Raw genomic sequence first — 24,794 nt, forward strand, 5'->3', positions numbered from 1 at the left:
AATGTGGAACACTTCCCATACCTCGGCAGCCTTCTCTCCTCCAAAACCTACAGTGAAATACACCTGTTGTGTTCGGTACATGTGACAAATACAATTTGATTTCATTTGATTTTTGATTTGACTGAGTGACAGCCAACTTGGCTGCCCCCTGCAGTTGAGGACAGACACACAAATCCTTGCGCTGCTCCTAATATGCTGGGTTTTTTGCAGTGACAATGTGCAGGGAGTTATTTGTCAACATCTATTTAGGTACAGGTATATTAAAACACTTCTGTTTTTTCCCTATCAAGAGTATCATCGAATCCGACTATCAACTGTAAATTTACACATACGAACACGTGTATGGCCATGTCGGCACACATCATAATTTACAGGCTTGTACACTTACTTTAAGGCACTATTTAAAATGTATAGCACACCCCTACCATGTAGTCTTATAGTCTCCACTGGCACAGCCAGAAGAGGACTGGCCAAGCCTCAGAGCCTGGTTCCTCTCTAGGGCCAGGAAACAAAAGGTCGCTGGTTCGTTTCCCTGATAAAAGGTACAAAATAATCTGTTGATGTGCCCTCTACATCCGGCTTCTTCACCCGTGGGATCATCTGAGACCAGCCACCTGGACAGTTGATGAAACTGTGGGTTTGCACAACCAAAGAATTCCGACACAAACTATCAAAAATAGTCTCAGGGAAGCAAATCTGCGTGCTTGTCGTTCTCACCAGGGTCTTGACCTGACTGCAGTTCGGTGGGAAAATGCTCACCTTTGATGGCCACTGGCATGCTGGAGAATTCTGATCATCACAAACAATATGTGAAAGGCTTACTTACAAGCCCTCAACCAACAATGCGGTCTTAAGGAAATATAGCTAAGAAAATATTTACTAAATATATTAAAGTAATATAATAACAATAATGGGGCTATATACAGTTGAAGTCGGAAGTTTACATACACCTTAGCCAAGTACATTTAAATTCAGTTTTTCACAATTCCTGACATTCAATCCAAGTAAAAATTCCCTGTCTTAGGTCAGTTAGGATCACCACTTTTTATTTTAAGAATGTAAAATGTCAGAATAATAGTAGAGAGAATAAGTTAATTCAGCTTTTATTTCTTTCATCACATTCCCAGTGGGTCAGAAGTGTACATACACTCAATTAGTGTTTCATAGCATTGTCTTTGAATTGTTTAACTTGCGTCAAATGTTTCAGGTAGCCTTCCACAAGCTTCCCACAATAGTTGGGTGAATTTTGGCCTGTTCCTCCTGACAGAGCTGGTGTAACTGAGTCAGGTTTGTAGGCCTCCTTAATCGCACATGCTTTTTCAGTTCTGCCCACAAACTTTCTATAGGATTGAAGTCAGGGCTTTGTGATGGCCACTCCAAATCCTTGACTTTTTTGTCCTTAAGCCATTTTGCCACAACTTTGGAAGTATGCTTGGGGTCATTGTCCATTTGGAAGACCCATTTGTGACCAAGCTTTAACTTCCTGACTGATGTCTTGAGATGTTTCTTCAATATATCCACATAATTGTCCCTCCTGCAGCAAAGCATCCCCCAGCATCCTCACAAGGTCCTTTGCTGTTGTTCTGGAATTGATTTGCACTTTTCGCACCAAAGTACATTCATCTCTAGGAGACAGAACGCGTCTCCTTCCTGAGCGGTATGATGGTTGCGTGGTCCCATGGTGTTTATACTTGCGTACTATTGTTTGTTCAGATGAACGTGGTACCTTCAGGCATTTGGAAATTGCTCCCAAGGATGAACCAGACTTGTGGAGGTCTCCAATTTGTTTTCTGAGGTCTTGGCTGATTTCTGTTGATTTTCCCATGATGTCAAGCAAGGAGACACTGAGTTTGAAGGTAGGCCTTGAAATACATCCACAGGTACACCTTCAATTGACTCAAATGATGTCTAGCCTATCAGAAGCTTCTAAAGCCATTAAATAATTTTCTGGAATTTTCCAAGCTGTTTTTAAAGGCACAGTCAACTTAGTGTATGTAAACTTTTGACCCACTGGAATTGTGATACAGTGAATTATAAGTGAAATAATCTGTCTGTAAACAATTGTTGGGAAAATTACTTCTGTCATGTACAAAGTAGATGTCCTAACCGACCTGCCAAAACTATAGTTTGTTAACAAGAAATTTGTGGAGTGATTGAAAAATGGGTTTGAATGACTCCAACCTACTGTAAGTGTATGTAAACTCCCGACTTCAACTGTACACGGGGTACTGGTAGTGAGTCGACGTGCCGCGGTACAGGTTAGTCGAGGTAATTTGTACATGTAGTTAGGGGTAAAGTGACCATGCATAGATAATAAACAGCGAGTAGCAGCAGTGTAAAAACAAAGGGGGGGTCAATGTAAATAGTCCGGGTCGCCATTTGATTAGTTTAGTTGTTCAGCAGTCTTATGGCTTGGAGGTAGAACCTGTTAAGGAGCCTTTTGGTCCTAGACTTGGCACTCCGGTACCGCTTGCCATGCGGTAGCGGTACCGGAGTGTATATATAGTTCCTGGATGACAGGAAGCTTGGCCCCAGTGATGTTCTGGGCAGTACGCATGACTCTTTGTAGCGCCTTACGGTCAGATGCCGAGTGTAACGGATGTGAAATGGCTAGCTAGTTAGCGGTGTTCGCGCTAAATAGCGTTTCAATCGGTGAAGTCACTTGCTCTGAGACCTTGAAGTAGTGGTTCCCCTTGCTCTGCAAGGGCTGCGGCGTTTGTTGAGCGATGGGTAACGATGCTTCGTGGGTGACTGTTGTTGATGTGTACAGAGGGTCCCTGGTTCGCGCCCGGGTATGGGCGAGGGGACGGTCTAAAGTTATACTGTTACACGAGCATTTGCTGTACCAGGCGGTGATGCAACCGGTCAGGATGCTCTCAATGGTGTAGCTGCAGAACTTTGAAGATCTGGGGAACCATGCCAAATCTTTTCAGTCTCCTGAGGGGGAAAAATTGTTGTTGTGCCCTCTTCACGACTGTCTTGGTGTGTTTGGACCATGATAGTTCGTTGGTGATGTGGACACCAAGGAACTTGAAGATCTTGACGCGCTCCACTACAGCCCCGTCAATGGGGGCCTGTTCGGCCCGCCTTTTCCTGTAGTCCACGATCAGCTCCTTTGTCTTGTTCACATTGAGAGAGAGGATGTTGTCGTGGCACCACACTGCTAGGTATCTGACCTCCTCCCTATAGGCCTACCATTGTTGTGTCGTCAGCAAACTGAATGATGGGGTTGGAGTCGTGTTTGACCAAGCAGTTGTTGGTGAACAGGGAGTACAGGAGGGGACTAAGCACGCACCCCTGAGGGGCCCCAGTGGTGAGGATCAGGGTGGCAGACGTGTTGTTGCCTAGCCTTACACCTGGCGGTGGCCCGTCATGAAGTCCAGGATCCAGTTGCAGAGGGAGGTGTTTAGTCCCAGGGTCCTTAGCTTAGCGACACTATGGTGTTGAACTCTGAGCTGTAGTCAATGAACAGCATTCTCACATATGTGTTCCTTTAATCTATGTCTGCAAACTACAAAATAACTGTCATCAAGTGGTGAAAGGCTTCAACAGTATAATAAAATCAAATTGTATTTGTCAGATACACATGGTTAGCAGATGCTAATGCAAGTGTAGCGAAATGCTTGTGCTTCTAGTACCGACAATGCAGTAATAACCAACGAGTAATCTAACCTAACAATTCCACAACTACTACCTTATACACACAAGTGTAAAGGGATAAAGAATATGTACATAAAGATATATGCATGAGTGATGGTACAAAACGGCATAGGCAAGATGCAGTAGATGGTATTGAGTACAGTATATACATATGAGATGAGTAATGTAGGGTATATAAACATAAAGTGGCATAGTTTAAAGTGGCTAGTGATACATGTATTACATAAAGATGGCAAGATGCAGTAGATGATATAGAATAAGGTATATACATACACATATGAGATGAGTAATATAGGGTATGTAAACATTATATTAAGTGGCATTGTTTAAAGTGGCTAGTGATACATTTTTACATAAATTCCCATCAATTTCCATCATTAAAGTGGCTGGAGTTGAGTCAGTATGTTGGCAACAGCCACTCAATGTTAGTGGTGGCTGTTTAACAGTCTGATGGCCTTGAGATAGAAGCTGTTTTTCAGTCTCTCGGTCCCAGCTTTGATGCACCTGTACTGACCTCGCCATCTGGATGATAGCGGGGTGAACAGGCAGTGGCTCGGGTGGTTGTTGTCCTTGATGATCTTCATGGCCTTCCTGTGACATCGGGTGGTGTAGGTGCCCCTGGTGGGCAGACCTCACTACCTTCTGGAGTTTGCGGAGCCCCAGGCGGTGATACAGCCTGACAGGATGCATGCTAGAAGTTTGTGAGTGCTTTTGTGACAAGCCGAATTTCTTCAGCCTCCTGAGGTTGAGGTGCTGCTGCGCCTTCTTCACAACGCTGTCTGTGTGGGTGGACCAGGAGTTTGTCCGTGATCTGTACACCGAGGAACTTAAAACTTACGACCCTCTCCACTACTGTCCCGTCGATGTGGATAGGGGGGTGCTCCATCTGCTGTTTCCTGAAGTCCACAATCATCTCCTTTGTTTTGTTGACGTTGAGTGTGAGGTTATTTTCCTGACACCACACTCCGAGGGACCTCAGCTCCTCCCTGTAGGCTGTCTCGTTGTTGTTGGTAATCAAGCCTACCACTGTAGTGTCGTCCGCAAACTTGATGATTGAGTTGGAGGCGTGCATGGCCACGCAGTCGTGGGTGAATAGGGAGTACAGGAGAGGGCTCAGAACGCACCCTTGTGGGGCCCCAGTGTTGAGGATCAGCGGGGTGGAGATGTTGTTACCTACCCTCACCACCTGGGGGCGGCCCGTCAGGAAGTACAGTACCCAGTTGCACAGGGCGGGGTCAAGACCAAGAGCTTGATGATGAGTTTGGAGGGTACTATGGTGTTATAATAATCTTCAGAGGACAACACTCTCTGTTTAGGGACTGTGACTAACACAGCTTGAATGTGTTGAATCTCCAGATATGATTGGATAAGGTCGTCATATTCATATAATGCGTTGTGAAGCTGATCTAGAGTTCAACACCACGAGAGTTGTGTTGATGGGAGTTGCATTGTGGGGGCTGTTCAAAGTGGCCCGGTTCTCTAGAAATGAACAATGAACCTGTTTCGGATCATCCAAACAGGCATCCCTTTAAGGTTGCCTTTCTCAACCACTGGGAGGGAGAATTTGTGTAATGACGTGTGTGTTATGCCTCTGTGTGTGTTAAATATTGATGAAAATAGAAAGATTAGACAGGGTTGATTGTCACCTGAGAGCTGATAATCCTGCCTCTGTCTCAGTATTCCATAAATAGCCTCTGTAATCACACTCATATACAGCTATGTGAGTCCCAACATGCTTCATACTGTGTGTGTGTCAAAGACTGCTAAGCTCCTGGGGGATGGGTGTGGATGGGCGTACCGTTGTTCTGTCTAGTCTCTCAACTGCTCATACAAACTGGCACATATTCACAATCAGATGCATACACACTGTTATCCCTGTGGGCAATGAGAGACTGAGAGTTGTAATATAAGAGCTGGATGGGAGCAGCCCTGGTCGTCATGGGAGAGTGTTGGCTCGGGAACTAACGCTTGCTTGGACAGAGTGGCTCTTCCCTGATCCTACAGATGACATGCAGAAAACACTGGAACGTTTGGAATTGTGAGGCAGATGAAGAGAGAAAAGCCATGTGTGGGTTGTATATAAACCATGTAGCTAGTGGGTCGTTCCACAAAATGAGTGCCTTTTGTGTCCCTTTGATATTGAAAATAGAAATTGTGCACAAATATAGAATTTTAAAAGCCTGTTATATTAAGGGCCTGTTATATGAAGTTCCCTTTAATATAGAATTTTAAAAGCCTGTTATATTAAGGGCCTGTTATATGAAGTGCCCTTTAATATAGACTGCATGGAACATTTTATAAATCAGATTGTTAATACGAATGAAGCCTTTCTAAAGTGTCCCTCTGTGACTTCTAGGAAGATTTTAACTGACTTAATCCCAACATTTCTCCAAGATTTCCCTGTCATTGTATTTTGTTGATTTGACAGAGTCAATGTCTGAAGATGATTATTTATTAGTGATTCATCATTTTAAGGTCAACCTGTTACGTGAACTGAACTTTCATTTTAATATGGTGAGATTCTTCTTATTCTTTTAATTATTATTATTTTTTTTTACATCAATTAGTCAAATGATAGTGTAAAATCAGGTGAGTTGGTTACATTTACATTTTGGTCATTTAGCAGATGCTCTTAGGGATCCCCTCCCCAACGTTTTTCATATCACCCTCTCCTGGTTCTGGAAAACAATTGCACACCCTCCACCCTCATAGAATTAACTCCAAATAATGTTAACGACCACAAATAAAAATAATTGGCAGGACCCTGTGTTAATAAACGTGGATATCGACTTTGCCACTTCAGCGTTCTTTTGTGGCACAGCTGATGCTACGCAGGGCTATGGGCCAGAAGGTTGAGGTTTCGCTGACCACCACCGACAGCTAACTCTCCCTGCCTGTTTCATTACACTACGATCAGAGCCGGCTGCAGACAATGATCAGCTAGGGGGAAATTACATTTTCAACATTTTTATGCTATATTTATAATTGATATTATACAGGCTGTATCACAACTGGCTGTGTTTGGGAGTCCCATAGGGTGGTGCACAATTGCCCCAGTGTAGTCTGGGTCTGGCCATTTTCCACCAGCAGGTTTCTGTGCCAATGCACCACAGCCAATAAAGCAAAGCATACCGACTGCGGACGTTTCAACTTCGTGGTTTGAGTTTTCAGCACCATAATCTGCACAGTTTGGATGCTGGAATTATATTTTGGATAACATGCGCAGCTACAGTGGCAGATTTAGGCGTAGGCAACATGTGCTGCTGCCCAGGGCGGCATGGGGCACCAGCACAAATTAAACAAAAAACACACAAACTAAATTGCACAACTAATAACATTAGTAATTGCATTAGTACTGTACAAAGTTAGGGGTGCGCTATTTGATAGAATCCCCCACTCCCCCTACCTCGGGTTTCCAGTGGTGAGACCTGGTGAGATCTGGTGAGACCTGGTAAATGACGTTTTAATGGCATCGGACCGAGGCTCTGCATCTGTCCTCGTGCTCCTAGACCTTAGTGCTGCTTTTGATACCATCGATCACCACATTCTTTTGGAGAGATTGGAAACCCAAATTGGTCTACACGGACAAGTTCTGGCCTGGTTTATATCTTATCTGTCGGAAAGATATCAGTTTGTCTCTGTGAATGGTTTGTCCTCTGACAAATCAACTGTACATTTCGGTGTTCCTCAAGGTTCCGTTTTAGGACCACTATTGTTTTCACGATATATTTTACCTCTTGGGGATGTTATTCGAAAACATAATGTTAACTTTCACTGCTATGCGGATGACACACAGCTGTACATTTCAATGAAACATGGTGAAGCCCCAAAATGTCCTTGCGAGAAGCATGTGTTTCAGACATAAGGAAGTGGATGGCTGCAAACTTTCTACTTTTAAACTCGGACAAAACAGAGATGCTTGTTCTAGGTCCCAAGAAACAAAGAGATCTTCTGTTGAATCTGACAATTAATATTAATGGTTGTACAGTCGTCTCAAATAAAACTGTGAATGACCTCGGCATTACTCTGGACCCTGATCTCTCTTTTGAAGAACATATCAAGACCATTTCAAGGACAGCTTTTTTCCATCTACGTAACATTGCAAAAATCAGAAACATTCTGTCCAAAACTGATGCAGAAAAATGTATCCATGCTTTTGTCACTTCTAGGTTAGACTACTGCAATGCTCTACTTTCCGGCTACCCGGATAAAGCACTTAATCAATCAATCAATCAATCAAATTTTATTTATATAGCCCTTCGTACATCAGCTGATATCTCAAAGTGCTGTACAGAAACCCAGCCTAAAACCCCAAACAGCAAGCAATACAGGTGTAGAAGCACGGTGGCTAGGAAAAACTCCCTAGAAAGGCCAAAACCTAGGAAGAAACCGAGAGAGGAACCAGGCTATGTGGGGTGGCCAGTCCTCTTCTGGCTGTGCCGGGTGGAGATTATAACAGAACATGGCCAAGATGTTCAAATGTTCATAAATGACCAGCATGGTCGAATAATAACAGGGCAGAACAGTTGAAACTGGAGCAGCAGCACAGTCAGGTGGACTGGGGACAGCAAGGAGTCATCATGTCAGGTCGTCCTGGGGCACGGTCCTTGGGCTCAGGTCCTCCGAGTCATCATGTCAGGTCGTCCTGGGGCACGGTCCTTGGGCTCAGAGAGAGAAAAGAGAGAATTAGAGAGAGCATATGTGGGGTGATCATTATCAGAACATGGCCAAGATGTTCAAATGTTCATAAATGACCAGCATGGTCGAATAATAACAGAGCAGAACAGTTGAAACTGGAGCAGCAGCACAGTCAGGTGGACTGGGGACAGCAAGGAGTCTCAGGTCCTCCGAGAGAGAAAGAAAGAGAGAATTGGCTGTGCTGTGGGTGGAGATTATAACAGAACATGGCCAAGATGTTCAAATGTTCATAAATGACCAGCATGGTCAAATAATAGTAAGGCAGAACAGTTGAAACTGGAGCAGCAGCATGGCCAGGTGGACTGGGGACAGCAAGGAGTCATCATGTCAGGTAGTCCTGGGGCATGGTCCTAGGGCTCAGGTCAGTTGAAACTGGAGCAGCAGCATGGCCAGGTGGACTGGGGACAGCAAGGAGCCATCATGTCAGGTAGTCCTGGGGCATGGTCCTAGGGCTCAGGTCCTCCGAGAGAGAGAAAGAAAGAAGGAGAGAATTAGAGAACGCACACTTAGATTCACACAGGACACCGAATAGGACAGGATAATTACTCCAGATATAACAAACTGACCCTAGCCCCCGACACAAACTACTGCAGCATAAATACTGGAGGCTGAGACAGGAGGGGTCAGGAGACACTGTGGCCCCATCCGAGGACACCCCCGGACAGGGCCAAACAGGAAGGATATAACCCCACCCACTTTGCCAAAGCACAGCCCCCACACCACTAGAGGGATATCTTCAACCACCAACTTACCATCCTGAGACAAGGCTGAGTATAGCCCACAAAGATCTCCGCCACGGCACAACCCAAGGGGGGGGGGGGGGGGCGCCAACCCAGACAGGATGACCACAACAGTGAATCAACCCACTAGGTTTCTTCCTAGGTCTTGGCCTTTCTAGGGAGTTTTTCCTAGCCACCGTGCTTCTACACCTGCATTGCTTGCTGTTTGGGGTTTCTGTACAGCACTTTGAGATATCAGCTGATGTACGAAGGGCTATATAAATACATTTGATTTGATTTGATTTGGTGAGACCGGCGCAAATGTCACCATTTGGAATATATATATATATATATTCCGAATGGTGACATTTGGTACACACATTTGGTACACACAGTTGAAGTCAGAAGTATACATACACTTTAGCCAAATACATTTAAACTCAGTTTTTTAAAATGTTGTATTTTTTTTTTTTTTTTTTACAATTGCTGACATTTAATCCTAGTACAAATTCCCTGTTTTAGGTCAGTTAGGATCACCACTTTATTTTAAGAATGTGAAACATGAGAGTAATAGTAGAGATAATTATTTATTTCAGCTTTTATTTCTTTCATCACATTCTCAGTGGGTCAGAAGTGTACATACACTCAATTAGTGTTTGGTAGCATTGTCTTTGAATTGTTTAACTTGGGTCAAATGTTTCAGGTAGTCTTCCACAAGCTTCCCACAATAGGTTGGGTGAATTTTAGCGCATTCCTCCTGACAGAGCTGGTGTAACTGAGTCTGGCATGTAGGCCTCCTTGCTCGCACACGCTTTTTCAGTTCTGCCCACAAGTTTTCTATAGGATTGAGGTCAGGGCTTTGTGATGGCCACTCCGATACATTGACTTTGTTGTCCTTAAGCCATTTTGCCACAACTTTGGAAGTATGCTTGGGGTCATTGTCCATTTGGAAGACCCATTTGCAACCAAGCTTTAACTTACCGACTGATATCTTGAGATGTTGCTTCAATATATCCACACAATTGCCGTTCCTTGATGCCATCTATTTTGTGAAGTCCCCCAGTCCCTCCTGCAGCAAAGCACCTCCACAACATGATGCTGCCACCCTCGTGCTTCACGGTTGGGATCATGTTCTTTGGCTTGCAATGTCACAAATCGTTTTTCTATCGCTCATTTGTACGTCACTTCAATGATATTATTACACCGTGTGCGACTGTGGGTCAATTAACTTTGTTGGAGTGGGCGCCCTGATTCTAGTTTGTGAGCTAGGCAGGCTACTGCCTGGGAATGTCTCCCGCTCAGAAGTGGGGTAGGTTGACCTCAGGTCTCACCACTGGATGCCCAAGGTAGGGGGAGCAGGGGAATCTATCAAATCTTCTTTATAAGTGTATTATTCTATTTGTGTCATATAGGATTTGTGCAATTTAGTTTTATTTGTGTGTTTTTTGTTGGAAATAGTGTAATAGTGTAATAATTTGATTATCTTTTTTATTTTTATTTATATCCCACAATTTGTTTCTATTTTCTATTTTTTATTTTTTTATTTTTTATTTTTTTATTTCACCAGGTAGGCTAGTTGAGAACATGTTCTCATTTACAATTGCTACCTGGCCAAGATAAAGCAAAGCAGTGCGACACAAACAACAACAGAGTTGTTAATAAATAAACAAATACATAGTCAATAACACAATAGAAAAAAAGTTTATGTACAAATGAGGTAAGATAAGGGAGGTAAGGTAATAAATAGGCCATAGTGGCAAAATAATCACAATTTTACAATTTAAACACTGGAGTGATAGATGTGCAGAAGATGAATGTGCAAGTAGAGATACAGGGGTGCAAAGGAGCAAAAAAAATGAGCAGTATGGGGATGAGGAAGTTGGATGGGCTAATTACAGATGGCTATGTACAGGTGCAGTAATCTGTGAGCTGCTCTGACAGCTGGTGCTTAAAGTTGTCTTTGTTACTTGTTTTTGGATATTTATTTATATAGTTTTAAATGTTATGATTATTTATTTGTGTTGTTCCAAATGTCTGAATAAAAATTACAGTTAGTGCAGAATGGTGCTTTTTTTTGAAGGGGGTGTTTGCCCCGGGAGCTAGAACCGCCACTGCCAGCGCAGGTAGCCTACAGGAGACTTTGAAGTAGCGTAATTAGATTAAAACATTGTGACCTGTTGTTTTTATGCAACACATAAAAAGTAATAGATTTTAAAAGATCAATTACAAAAATGTTGGCTATATTGTTCAAGGTGCGCGAGGAATAGCCACTCGGATTGGAGAGGAGTGAGAGTGCTGTTTAAGCTTTCCTAAATAACTGGGTCTGCTGGGAGCATGTGGCCACATTATTATAGGACGAGTTGGGAGAATTATGATCCACAACAGACAGCGCATCGAAAGTAGACCCACATCTGATCCAAATGGAATGAAATATTCAAATCACAGGGCTCTTTTTGCTCTGTTATTCAAATTTTTATTTTTTATTTTTTTTATTTCACCTTTATTTAACCAGGTAGGCTAATTGAGAACAAGTTCTCATTTGCAACTGCGACCTGGCCAAGATAAAGCATAGCAGTGTGAACAGACAACAACACAGAGTTACACATGGAGTAAACAATTAACAAGTCAATAACACAGTAGAAAAAAGGCTATATACATTGTGTGCAAAAGGCATGAGGAGGTAGGCGAATAATTACAATTTTGCAGATTAACACTGGAGTGATAAATGATCAGATGGTCATGTACAGGTAGAGATATTGGTGTGCAAAAGAGCAGAAAAGTAAATAAATAAAAACAGTATGGGGATGAGGTAGGTGAAAATGGGTGGGCTATTTACCAATAGACTATGTACAGCTGCAGCGATCGGTTAGCTGCTCAGATAGCAGATGTTTGAAGTTGGTGAGGGAGATAAAAGTCTCCAACTTCAGCGATTTTTGCATTTTCACTGCAGTTTATAGCCTAGAGGATCATTTTTTTACTCACTTGAAAACAATAATGCAATTATTAATAGTATTGTGGTGTTGTAGGCCAGCCTAGGAAGGATAATTGTATTGTGGTGTTGTAGGCCAGCCTAGGAAGGATAATTGTATTGTGGTGTTGTAGGCTAGCCTAGGAAGGATAATTGTATTGTGGTGTTGTAGGCTAGCCTAGGAAGGATAATTGTATTGTGGTGTTGTAGGCTAGCCTAGGAAGGATAATTGTATTGTGGTGTTGTAGGCTAGCCTAGGAAGGATAATTGTATTGTCCCTAAACAAGATTGATAAGGGAGCTTTTTGAGTTGCTTGTTTAATGCACAATGACACACCTGGCCTCTGCTTATATTGGAAATTGGGGCTTTGAATGATTTCATGTGTGGTGTCATTGCTCGTTGGCATATTGCAGATCTGGACAAATGTTCAAACTACCACTATTGTCACTATGAATGGTGGATAGAAGGCAGCATAGACAGACTGGTACACAATACTGACCTATGGTAGAGTTACCGTGTGGAAAAACAGTGTGCATGAGGGAAGTTTCCAAAACACCTTGATATTGGGAAGGAGCATGCACGTAGATGAGGAATGTTGGCTAGGATGGAATAAATGATATAGTCAAACCTGCTGAAGAGTGAATGTAAAGCAGGGAAAAAAACACACACAACCCTCCCCAAAGCAAAAAAAAAAAGATAGAGAACCTCCCTTCCCCCCTCACCGAAGTCAATTTCGAACTGTCCCTTAGCCAGAGCAACTTAGACTGCGTTTATACTTGGTTCTAACTTGTGTCCTTTGTCCCAATCTTGTCCACATTCTGATTTTGTCCACATTTTTAGACAGGTGTAGACAATCAAAAGACACAAAGTGATCTGATTGTGATCAGATCTTCCTGCCCACTTCCAGAGGTAGTCAGACACATAGTGTGTCTGGATATCTTTTTTATTTTTGACATTTTATTTCACCTTTATTTAACCAGGTAGGCTAGTTGACAACTGCGACCTGGCCAAGATAAAGCAAAGCAGTGTGAACAGACAACAACACAGAGTTACACATGGAATAAAGAAGTGTACAGTCAATAACACAATAGAAAAAAAGAAAGTCTATACAGTGTGTGCAAATGGCGTGAAGAGGTAGGCAATGAATAGGCCATAGTAGCAAGTAATTACAATTTAGTAGATTAACACTGGAGTGATAAATGAGCAGATGATGATGTGCAAATAGAGATACTGGTGTTGAAAAAGAGCAGAAAAGTAAATAAAAACAATATGGGGATGAGGTAGGTAAATTGGGTGGGCTATTTACAGATGGACTATGTACAGCTGCAGCGATCGGTTAGCTGCTCAGATATCTGATGTTTGAAGTTAGTGAGGGAAATATAAGTCTCCAGCATCAGCAATTTTTTCATTTCGTTCCAGTCATTGGCAGCAGAGAACTGGAAGGAAAGGCGACCAAAGAGGTGTTGGCTTTGGGGATGACCCGTGAGATATACCTGCTGGAGTTCATGCTACGAGTGGGTGTTGTTATCGTGACCAGTGAGCTGAGATAAGGCGGAGCTTTACCTTACATAGACTTATAGATGACCTGGAGCCAGTGGGTCTGGCGACGAATATGTAATGAGGGCTAGCCAACTAGAGCATACAGGTCACAGTGGTGGGTGGTATAAGGGGCTTTGGTAACAAAACGGATGGCACTGTGATAGACTGCACCCAGTTTGCTGAGTAGAGTATTGGAAGCTATTTTGTAGACGACATCGCGAAGTCGAGGATCGGTAGGATAGTCAGTTTTACTAGGGTAAGTTTGGCGGTGTGAGTGAAGGAGGCTTTGTTGCGAAATTGAAAGCCGATTCTAGATTTGATTTTGGAGAGTTTACAGTCTAGCCAGACACCTAGGTATTTGTAGTGTTCCACATATTCTAGGTCAGAACCATCCAGAGTAGTGATGCTAGTCGGGCGGGTGCGGGCAGCGAACGGTTGAAGAGCATGCATTTGGTTTTACTAGCATTTAAGAGCAGTAAGGAGGCCCGGAAGGTGTGTTGTATGGCATTGAAGCTCATTTGGTTAGTTAGCACAGTGTCAAAGGGTAGACAGAGCTGGAGAAAGAAACAACTTAAATCATCATTATTCCACCCTCTAAAATCATTTACAGGTTGCACCATTAACTGATTACATCAATATGTGTCTTACAATAAATAAATAAATCTAATTTTTAAAGTATAGCTCTGAAATAATTTGCATAAAGTAAGGAACCAGGAAGTCTGGTCACAATGCAGATGGTAGACAGATAAAAGACACATTTTTATACCATTTGTAGACACATTTCTGGAAATGTTACAGAATCAGAATGTAGATTAAGGAGAAAGGACCCATGTTAGCACAAGGTATAAACGGGGCCCGACATACCCTAGTAAACCCAGCTACAGAGCGTCATATACAGTACCGGCCATTCAAATATTTGAGAAGTACAAAAGTTGGTAGAACTAGTAGAAGCAATGCTCCTTCGCTGCGTTTGTGTAATTTGTGTAAAGTGTGTAGCAGCCTTTACGGTAGTGCTTAGATGGTTCTACTCTTTTTGGAAATGTTCTGGTGTTTTGTGGCGGAAAACTGAGCGGGTCGTACATAGCACATCAACCTTGTTAGTCATAGATAGACAGGCTAGAAATGTTTCAACAATTACAATGGTCTTCCTTCCATTCCCCCCTATCACAAGGGGACTTATGGGTGATTTAAAACGAAGTCGTCAACCCTGTCAACTGTGTTACGATCAACCCTGTTACAGTCAACCCTGTTACAGTCAACCCTGTTACAGTCAACCCTGTTACAGTCAACCCTGTACATTTATTTGGCACATAATAGGCATCTACTATAGTATTTTTTATTTATTTAACCTCTTGTGATGGGAGAACATGCTTTTTATTAAGTTTAACATGTGCTCTTACGACAGAATGTTAAAATTAGGTGAAATAAAAAGTGTATTTTTCACCAAGTTATACTCCTCAAAAGCAGTATAAATACTTTAAAGTACTACTAGAGTTGTTTTTTGGGGGGTATCTGTACTTTCCTATGAATATTTTTGACAACTTTTACTTTTAATTCACTACATTCCTAAAGATAATTATATACTTTTTACTCCATACATTTTCCCTGACACACAAAAGTACTCATTACATTTTGAATGCTTAACAGGACAGGAAAATGGTCCAATTCCCGCACTTATCAAGAGAACATCCCTGATCATCCCTACTACCTCTGATCTGGCGGACTCAATAAACACACATGCTTAGTTTGTAAATTATGTCTGAGTGTTGAAGTGTGCCACTGGTTATATGTAAATAAAAAAATCAAGAAAATTGTGCTGTCTGGTTTGCTTAATATAAGGAATTTGAAATAAATAATAATAATAATAATAATAATAATTTATACATTTACTTTTGATACTTATGTACAATTTAGCAATTACATTTACTTTTGATACCTAAGTATATTTAAAACCAAATACTTTTAGACTTTTACTCAAGTAGTATTTTAATGGGTGACTTTCACTTTTACTTGAGTCATTTTCTGTTATGACTTTTGGGTACTTTTTCCACCACTGCTCAAAAGCCACCTAATTGGTGGAACGACCTGATGTATGGTTCTAATGTATGGTTCTAATGTATGGTTCTAATGTATGGGTCTAATGCATGGGTCTAATGTGGGCTGTATGTGAGTCATATATGGGTCTAATGTGGGCTGTATATGAGTCATAGACCCACAGCAGTTTTCTTGCTGGGTTAACAGTGCTGAGCCAAAGCCCCCCAGATAGCTCTTTTGCTATGACCCTAAAGCTTAGCTATAACTGGGTGCCATAAAAATAGAGTCATCTCAAATATGAGACCAGTGAGCAAACATGCACACACAAAGACAAGTTAGTAATACTGAAACACAGGACCAAGAATGTTTCTAGCAAAAATGTCCCTTTATAGAATTGATTACAGTCATTTATATAACTTTTACACAAACATATGAACATAGCTATATCTTCAAAATATAAAAAGTGCTTTCCTATGGCTCTAAAATAGATTGTGTATCATTGAGAAATAATATCTTACAGTGTAAATGCAGTTAAATGTTTAAGAATCTCTTTCACCACTGAAGCCAGGTACTTGAAACCCCCGTGACTCAAACTGGAAACCCCCTTGAGGTTCAAAGTGCAAGGGTCATAAAATCTGACACTGCTGTGTTCCTAGAGCTCGGGATAGAGGATGCACTAATATGTACAGCTCTAGGATCAGTTTCCCCCCAAATGTTCCACACTGGGGTGAAGAATGTAATCTGACTTTAGATCAGTGTCTAGGGCGGTGGAGGACAGCTCAATATAATGGCTGGAACGGAGTTAATGGAATGGTATCAAAAACATGGTTTTAATGGCTTTGGCACTATTACATTCCATCCATTATAATCCATTCCAGCCATTATTATGAGCCGTTCTCCCCTCAGCAGTCTCCACTGGTCTAGGGTCATCTTTATTCTACTGTTTCCTAGACAGGGTGAGAGCAGACAAACGCTCGCAGATCCCAGCACGGCATATCATTAAACTTCCCATTTCCTGAAAAGCAGAAAATGAACATCAATAACAGCCCATATAACAGAACAACAAAGTGTTATTCAATTGTGTAATTAATCAGTCATTATATTATCCATAGTTATCCTTCCATACTCTCAATGGCAGTATGGATGTATGCTCAAGAATACATGACACGATTAGTTAGCTTTCAGTCGTACATACCAAGTGCCAGCAGCTCCAGACAGTTCTCCACTCCTGCCGTGTAATTGGGCTCACCGGGCAGCCAATCATCATAGTACCAGTGGGCACCGTCCAACCAGATGAAGCGACCAGTCTGACAGAGTAAAGAGGAGAAAATGTGTAAACAAATAAACAGGATAGTGACACACACACACACACACACACACACACACACACACACACACACACACACACACACACACACACACACACACACACACACACACACACACACACACACACACACACACACACACACGTACACACATTCACACACTCACGTCCAGGTAGCGTAGTCCTCCAACCCAGGTGCGTGTGTATCCTCCGATCTGTTGCAGCATGAGGTCCATGACCTGTCTGTGGATGGTCTGACTCGTGATGGATGCCAGGTGGCCACGAGGGACGTTAGCCTGGCAGTAGAACTGCAGACGAGCAGAGAAAATATGGGTTAAATGTTTACATGTTTGTTGAATTAGAGATGTGGAACGATTCACTGAGAGACAAAACAGAGAAGGAACAGAGAAAACATTAAAACATGAAGAAAATAAGATATTAGTTCCCACTCACCTCAGCATCTGAGGCTGTCTTTGGGCCTCTGAAGAACTGGTAGCATTTCCCCTCCAGGACCACACCACTGCAGGAGCTCCTCCCTGTGGTAGAAATTAGCATTGCAATGTCATTCCATATATAACATGTTTGTGTAAGTGTGTGTGTGTGTGTGCGTGAGTCACAGGAGGCCGCTGAGGGCAGGACGGCTCATAATAATGGCTGGAACGGAGCAAATGGAATGGAAAGCACGTCTTTGATGTATTTGATACCATTCCACTGATTCCACTCCAGTCTTTATCACGAGCCCGTCCTCCCCAATTAACGTGCCACAAACCTCCTGTGAGATGTGCGTGTGATTGTTGGAATATGTGGACCTCCCTCCATCTCACTGGTTGATGCTTATTTATAAAACCCTCTTAGGCCTCACTCCCCCCTATCTGGGATATCTACTGCAGTCCTCATCCTCCACATTCAACACCCGTTCAGTCACATTCTGTTAAAGGTCCCCAAAGCACACATCCCTGGGTCGCTGGTCTTTTCAGTTCGCTGCAGCTAGCGACTGGAACGAGCTGCAACAAACACTCAAACTGGACAGTTTTATCTCAATCTCTTCATTCAAAGACACAATCATGGACTCTCTTACTGACAGTTGTGGCTGCTTTGCGTGATGTATTGTTGTCTCTACCTTCGTGCCCTTTGTGCTGTTGTCTGTGCCCAATAATGTTTCTACCATGTTTTGCGCTGCTACCATGTTGTTGTCATGTTGTGTTGCTACTATGCTGTGTTGTCATGAGTTGCTGCCTTGCTATGTTGTTGTCTTAGGTCTCTCTTTATGTAGTGTAGTGTTGTCTCTCTTGTCGTGATGTGTGTTTTATCCTATATTTATTATTTTTATTTTTAATCCCAGCCCCTGTCCCCACAGGAGGCCTTTTGCCTTTTGGTAGGCCGTCATTGAAAATAAGAATTTGTTCTTAACTGACTTGCCTGGTTAAATGAAGGTTAAATAAATAAATACAAATAAAAATCTCTCTCACCTGTAGGTTCAAGTTGGGCCATGTTCTCCTTTAGCCCCACCTCGCTATCCTCCCTATTTAAAGACCGCTTCTCGCTCTCTGGTTCCACCCACATTCGCGCCTCTCCATCCATCATGGGGCCCTTGCCCAACGTTGGCTGCTCCATGAGAGGCCTCTCTCTTACTCGAACCCCCTCCTCCAATAGCAAACGCTCTTCCCTAAGATGTCTCTTCTCTTCTAGAGGCTCCAACTCCATCATTGGCTCCTCTACCATCACAGCTGAGTCTGTCATTGGATAATGCCCAGTGTATAGCCCCTCCCTCATTTCAGGTTCCAGCTCCATGATTGGTTCTTCAGCCAGGAAGTACTCCCTCTCCATCGTAGGCCCCATGTCTTCTATCAGTTCCCTCACTGGCTCCTCCCCCTTGATGGCGTAATCTGTCGTGATTGGATTCTCTCCAAAAGGCACATCCCTCATTTCAGGCTCCAGCTCCACGATTGGTTGCTCCGCCATGACATACTCATCGTCTTCCTCCAGGCTAGGCCCCTCCCTTAGCAACGGCTCCAGTTCTGTCATTGGCTCCTCTTCCAGATCAAAATTATACATCATTTCTGGAGCCATCTTGTTGTCATCCATAGGACTGCTTCCTCTCCAATTCTGTTCAATCAAAGTGTCATCTGGCAGTGGTTCCAAATCCATGATTGGCTCTACAGCCATGACATTTTCACCCTCCATAAGAGGGCCCTCCTCTTGGTAGGTGAGCCCCTCGCCCATTGCAAGCGCCATCTCCACCTCTGTGTCCATTTCTACTTCAGGTTCCATTTTTACCCTTGGTACTTCTGATTCCTCCATTTCTGGTTCTTCCGTTTCTTTTCCTTCCATCTCTGGTTGTTTCATATTTAATCCCATCTCTGCTACTTCCATCTCTGGTTTGCCCATCTCGGGATCTTCCATCCTCAGTAGATCCTCCTCCATCTCAGCCTCCATCTCCTGCTCAGGCTGAGCCTCCTTCTCTGCTGCTGGGCTCACCTCCACCAACTCCTCTTCAACCACATGGGCCACATCTACCCGTGGTTTCTCTTGCTCGACAGGGCTCAGTTCTTCTGGTTTCTCTTGATCAACAGGGGGCAGTGCTTCTGGTTTCTCCTGCGCGTCAGGGTTCGGTTCTTCTGTTTTTTCCTGCACTGGAGGACTCAGTTCTTCTCGTTTCACATGACCTGGAGGGTTCAGTTCTTCTCGTTTCACATGACCTGGAGGGCTCAGTTCTTCTCGTTTCACATGACCTGGAGGGCTCAGTTCTTCTCGTTTCACATGACCTGGAGGGCTCAGTTCTTCTCGTTTCACATGACCTGGAGGGCTCAGTTCTTCTCGTTTCACATGACCTGGAGGGCTCAGTTCTTCTCGTTTCACATGACCTGGAGGGCTCAGTTCTTCTCGTTTCACATGACCTGGAGGGCTCAGTTCTTCTCGTTTCACATGACCTGGAGGACTCAGTTCTTCTCGTTTCACATGACCTGGAGGGCTCAGTTCTTCTCGTTTCACATGACCTGGAGGGCTCAGTTCTTCTCGTTTCACATGACCTGGAGGGCTCAGTTCTTCTCGTTTCACATGACCTGGAGGACTCAGTTCTTCTCGTTTCACATGACCTGGAGGACTCAGTTCTTCTTGTTTCACATGACCTGGAGGGCTCAGTTCTTCTCGTTTCACATGACCTGGAGGGCTCAGTTCTTCTCGTTTCTCCTGCACCGGAGGGCTCGGTTCTTCTGGTTTCTCCTGGGCTTTCTCTACTGGTTTCTCCTGGGCTTTCTCTACTGGTTTCTCCTGGGCTTTCTCTACTGGTTTCTCCTGGGCTTTCTCTACTGGTTTCTCCTGGGCTTTTTCTACTGGTTTCTCCTGGGCTTTCTCTACTGGTTTCTCCTGGGCTTTTTCTACTGGTTTCTCCTGGGCTTTTTCTACTGGTTTCTCCTGGGCTTTCTCTACTGGTTTCTCCTGGGCTTTTTCTACTGGTTTCTCCTGGGCTTGCTCTACTTTCTTCTCCAGCTCCACAGTGTCTTCTGTTTCTGGTTTCTTCTGAACCACTGGCATCCGTTCAGCTGGTTTTTCATGTCTTACTGGAATCACCTGTAAATCCAGGCTGGGTTCCACTAGATTCTCCTGCACCAGGGGGCTCAGCTCTTCTGGTTTCTCCTGCACTAGAAGGCTCAGTTCATTAGGTTTCTCCTCCACCGCAGAACTAAGCTGGGTTTGTTTTACAATCGCCTCAGTGTTCCAGCCAGCGGGTTTCTCCAGGTCTCTCAGGACTGGGTAGATCTCTCTCTGGTGCAAAGGTGGTTTCCATTCATCAATCCATTCATCCATGACTCCATGTGCTCTCCGCAGAGCCACTGAGAAATAAAGAAAAATCAGAAGTGCTTCAATTGACCATTACCCATTTTAACCTGTGTAATAGGCGCAGTGTTTTTTAAATGGCCCTGGACAAAAATAATGCACTTTGTAGAAAACATTGAATGATTTGAGATTCAGGAATTGAGTAACTCTGATCCCAGGTATACAGTAGTGCATATTAGTATTTAATCATAAAGTGGCGCAGCGGTCTAAGGCACTGTATCTCATAAGAAGCATCACTACTACAGTCCCTGGTTTGAATCCAGGCTGTATCACATCCGGCTGTGATCGGGAATCTCATAGGGTGCGGCGCACAGTTGGCCCAGCATTGTCAGGGTCTGACTTGTTGGGTTAAAATGTTTTATTTTTATAAAACCATGTCATGGAGATAAACTAAAGGATAAGCAGGTAATGATAAGGGTACATGTAATGCTCATATGAGCCAAGACAACAGAGTCATAAACAGAGATTGAGGTTTGATCACAAAGTCACAGTGACTCTAACTTTCATTTCAGCAACAGTCTTAGACTTTAAAAAATATATATTTGAAAATGATTAAGTTCTTCTTTTAGTAAGACCATCACATTCCAGCCCCCAAAGTACTGTACAGTGCCTTCTGAAAGTATACAGACCCCTTGACTTTTTCCACATTTTGTTACTTTACAGCCTTATTCTATTGAGAATTGATTAAATAAATACAAATCCTCGGCAATCTATAGACAATACAGTTTTTTTTAAATATCCTCCTTTTGGGGTGTAGAATGATGAAGGAAAAAAACATTTGAATCAATTTGAGAATAAGGCTGTAACGTAACAAACTGTGGAAAAAGTCAAGAGCTCTGAATACTTTCCGAAAGCACTGTACATCTGAAAAACGAATATTATCTTGACTGGCCCCTAAAAGACACTGTACTGGTATTGCAAACAAAATGCACACAACATTACGCACTAGCACAGAGGGGCCAAGCAACAGAAGAGCTATGTGGCGTAGCACAGTTTCGCTCGGCCCCGCAAGGTCCAAGCTAATGCTATTTTACACATGAGAATGAGATGAGGATGAGAGAAAATATTGTTGTTTTTGAGCTTAAGGATTCTTGAAAGATGGGACAATCTCAAATATTTGTTTTAATATTAGCAATATTTTAAATATTTATTTTGATAGACCAAAGCTATCACACCATGTAAAGGAACAACCACCCAACTAACTGGATATATGTCAACTCCATCAGACACTATAAAATACATTTCATTTGAACAATTACTGTCCAAGTGTTTAAAGTCCTTAATTGTCTAATTCTAACAGTATGTTATTCAAATATGTATTAATACAAATCCCCAAACATCTTTTTATGTTGTTTTATAGCGCCATGAAATGTTCCAGGGCTAATTTCGATAGCATTGTGACATGTTTTTATACATTTAGAACATAACATTTATATATATTAAAATTCCCCTAAATGTAAACTCTAAGCTCAAATAATGACATATATCAAACATTTTAGGATTGTCCCGACTTTCAAGAGTTCCTGAGATAATTGCTTGCTATTCTGCACATTTTAAGGAAATTTTCCAGTCATTCCCCCCCAAACATTATGGCTCATGACGGGTTCATATGCTATCTAGGGGACCGACCTCCCCAAAAATAGATTATAAAAAGCTTGTGGTCCTCCCTGCCTTGCTGGGGCTGTGGGGGCGTGTGCTACGCCAGTGAACAAATGTAGTAGGTCAAACACATCTTTGAAATATATATTTTGGTGCTGTATCATGTGATATGCTTTATGTATAACCCTTCACCCTATCATTCTTTAGGAAAATAAGACAAGAGAACTTTGGGAGAGAACATAGAAATCTTTCTAGAGCTCTCACTGAGACAACTTACCTGTCAGGCTCAACAACAGAAAGACCAGAGTCTTCATCTTCATCTGGAGAGGGAGAGAAATGACTGATAAGAACACTGAATACTCAAGACACAACTGTCTAATAAATCACCAACCTTGTTCTTTGTGAGTAAAAACAAATAATTAATTCAACGCTTTGCTGTTATTGTCTTACCTGTGAATGTAGTCTAGGTACTTGTGGTGTCTGTGTCTTTATAAGCTTGTTATGAGCTCTCCTGACCCTGTTACTTCACTCTTTATGACCCCCCTCCCCTAAAACCCCCTCCACTCCTATCACGGGCAGGTTAGTCCATCACCACGTCTGTTCCTCTACCTCAGTAACTCTTTAGCAGCCCTCTATTTTTCTCCCTATGCTTCCTCGTTGGCCAGACATGGGCCCAAAGTGCACAACGCTCTGATAACTTCCCATTACAGAAGAAAAACAATATCCCTATCTCCATATGCAATAACCATATCGCAATAATCAACAACAGTCACTGGCAGACTTTGTTACAGCATGTTTTGGTCACGTGTGTGAGGCCTTGCAGAATGTGTCTAATCTACAATGAATATAAAATGAAATAGTGAATGTAGCTCCTACTTCTCACAGGGGCAGATGTATAACATCAGGTTAAGGAATGGCTTCTGTAAAGTGGACCTTTTTTAACAATCCTGCGATGGTTCGTTTCGTTTGAATGTGATTAAGATATCATAACAATGAACTTGCCCAAACCTGTCATGCTTTCTGAACTGCAAATCTAAGTCATGAATACCCACTGGACACAGATGTCAGTTCAAAATCTCAATTATTTGGTTGAATAACTTGGAAACAACATTAATTCAACCAGTTTGTTTCCTGGTTTGGGACATGGGGTCGAAAGTATGGTTCTTGTTCAGACTGAATAGTATCTTCCTGTCCCACTAGGGGGCAACCTCCTGATTCAGTGGTCACTACAGAACAGAGAGGTTTGACAGGACAGGATTACATTGTTACTATATGCCATTTAGCAGACACTTTCATCCAAAGAAATTTACAGTCATGCGTGCATACACTTTTTGGTATGGGTGGCCCCAGCGGGAATCAAACCAATGACGTTGCAAGCGCCATTCTCTACCAACTGATCCACACAGGACAGGAGACTGAGGATCTGTCTTAAAACAATCCAATAGACCTTCCCCTTCATTGTTTATTGGTTTAGTTCAGCTCAAACGTCTTAAAACAGTTGCTATCAAAAACAAGAAATGATGCTGAAAGTCTGTTTCTAGAGCTAAGGAAAGGGATAGGTCAACAAGTGTAACGGCACCGGCTGAAACTCCCCTGAGATCTTTGGAAGGTTAGGTTGGACCATCACCTAATGGCTACAACCTATCCGGAAGGTACAAGTCTAGATCAGAGGATTGTTTTTCAGTTTAGACTGGGCTAAAGAACGTCAACAGTCAGACACCGAGGAATAAGGAAATGTTTGTATTTCCACACACAACACATTGAAAGCCAGCATGTCATTAATCTGTCACTCACGTTTTGTTTTGTGAACTTTGATCCCTGTTTATTGATTTTCGTGGCCTGACAAGAAAAGGTAGTAAATATAGTACTATACTGATGAATGGTGCCTGTGTGGGCATGTGAAGTGAGTGTGTAGTCAGAGGGAATGGTTGTGGGTAATGGCAATGGGGTTTCATGACAACCCCTCCATCATGTGTCTAATCTATAGTTAATATTAAGTGAAATAGTGAATGTAGCTCCTACTTCTCATAGGGCGGCGCACAATTGGCCAATCGCCATTAGGGTTTGGCCAGGGTAGGCTGTCATTGTCAAAAATAATTTGTTCTTAACTCACTTGACTAGTTATAATACATTTTAAATTAAATAAAAAACAATGTGCATGTGTGTGTTGAGGTAACAGCAGGCTACAGCGGGACTTTCTCTCAACACAGCAGCTACACAGACAGTAACTTAGGAACACTGTGTGTGTGTGTGTGTGTGTGTGTGTGTGTGTGTGTGTGTGTGTGTGTGTGTGTGTGTGTGTGTGTGTGTGTGTGTGTGTGTGTGTGTGTGTGTGTGTGTGTGTGTGTGTGTGTGTGTGTGTGTGTGTGTGTGTGTGTGTGTGTGTGTGTGTGTGTGTGTGGTCCGGGTAGCT

At 42.7% G+C, this 24,794-nt stretch overlaps 1 protein-coding gene across 40 annotated transcripts; it reads right to left on the minus strand.

Moving 5' to 3' along the window:
* Positions 1-15,973: 15,973 nt before the first annotated feature.
* Positions 15,974-22,947, minus strand: LOC118366747 (ABC transporter F family member 4-like). 40 transcript variants are annotated; one of them, XM_052493161.1, is made up of 9 exons: positions 22,832-22,947; positions 22,659-22,701; positions 20,074-20,778; positions 19,645-19,677; positions 18,415-19,611; positions 17,399-17,481; positions 17,113-17,253; positions 16,814-16,925; positions 15,974-16,633 (listed from the first exon to the last, which is right to left on the minus strand). In XM_052493161.1, exons 2-9 carry the CDS (start codon positions 22,699-22,701, stop codon positions 16,566-16,568), a joined length of 2,382 nt encoding a protein of 793 aa, XP_052349121.1. In that variant the 5' UTR covers positions 22,832-22,947; the 3' UTR covers positions 15,974-16,565. The 40 variants fall into 40 exon arrangements, with proteins under 40 accessions (XP_052349121.1, XP_052349117.1, XP_052349113.1 ...); XM_052493157.1 differs by having other exon boundaries at positions 19,645-19,743; positions 20,041-20,778; XM_052493153.1 differs by having other exon boundaries at positions 19,909-20,778.
* Positions 22,948-24,794: the final 1,847 nt, after the last annotated feature.

This window comes from Oncorhynchus keta, chromosome 34, assembly GCF_023373465.1.
Source record: "Oncorhynchus keta strain PuntledgeMale-10-30-2019 chromosome 34, Oket_V2, whole genome shotgun sequence".
NCBI classification, from domain to species: Eukaryota; Metazoa; Chordata; class Actinopteri; order Salmoniformes; family Salmonidae; genus Oncorhynchus; species Oncorhynchus keta.

Excerpts from the sequence above, each read along its gene's own strand:
- LOC118366747 (XM_052493121.1), bottom strand. The coding sequence starts at position 22,701 with ATGAAGATGAAGACTCTGGTCTTTCTGTTGTTGAGCCTGACAG. Across the intron at positions 17,254-17,398 it reads AGACAGCCTCAGATGCTGAG|TTCTACTGCCAGGCTAACGT; the intron begins GTGAGTGGGAAC and ends GCTCGTCTGCAG. Across the intron at positions 16,634-16,813 it reads TCTGGAGCTGCTGGCACTTG|GAAATGGGAAGTTTAATGAT; the intron begins GTATGTACGACT and ends TCTGCTTTTCAG.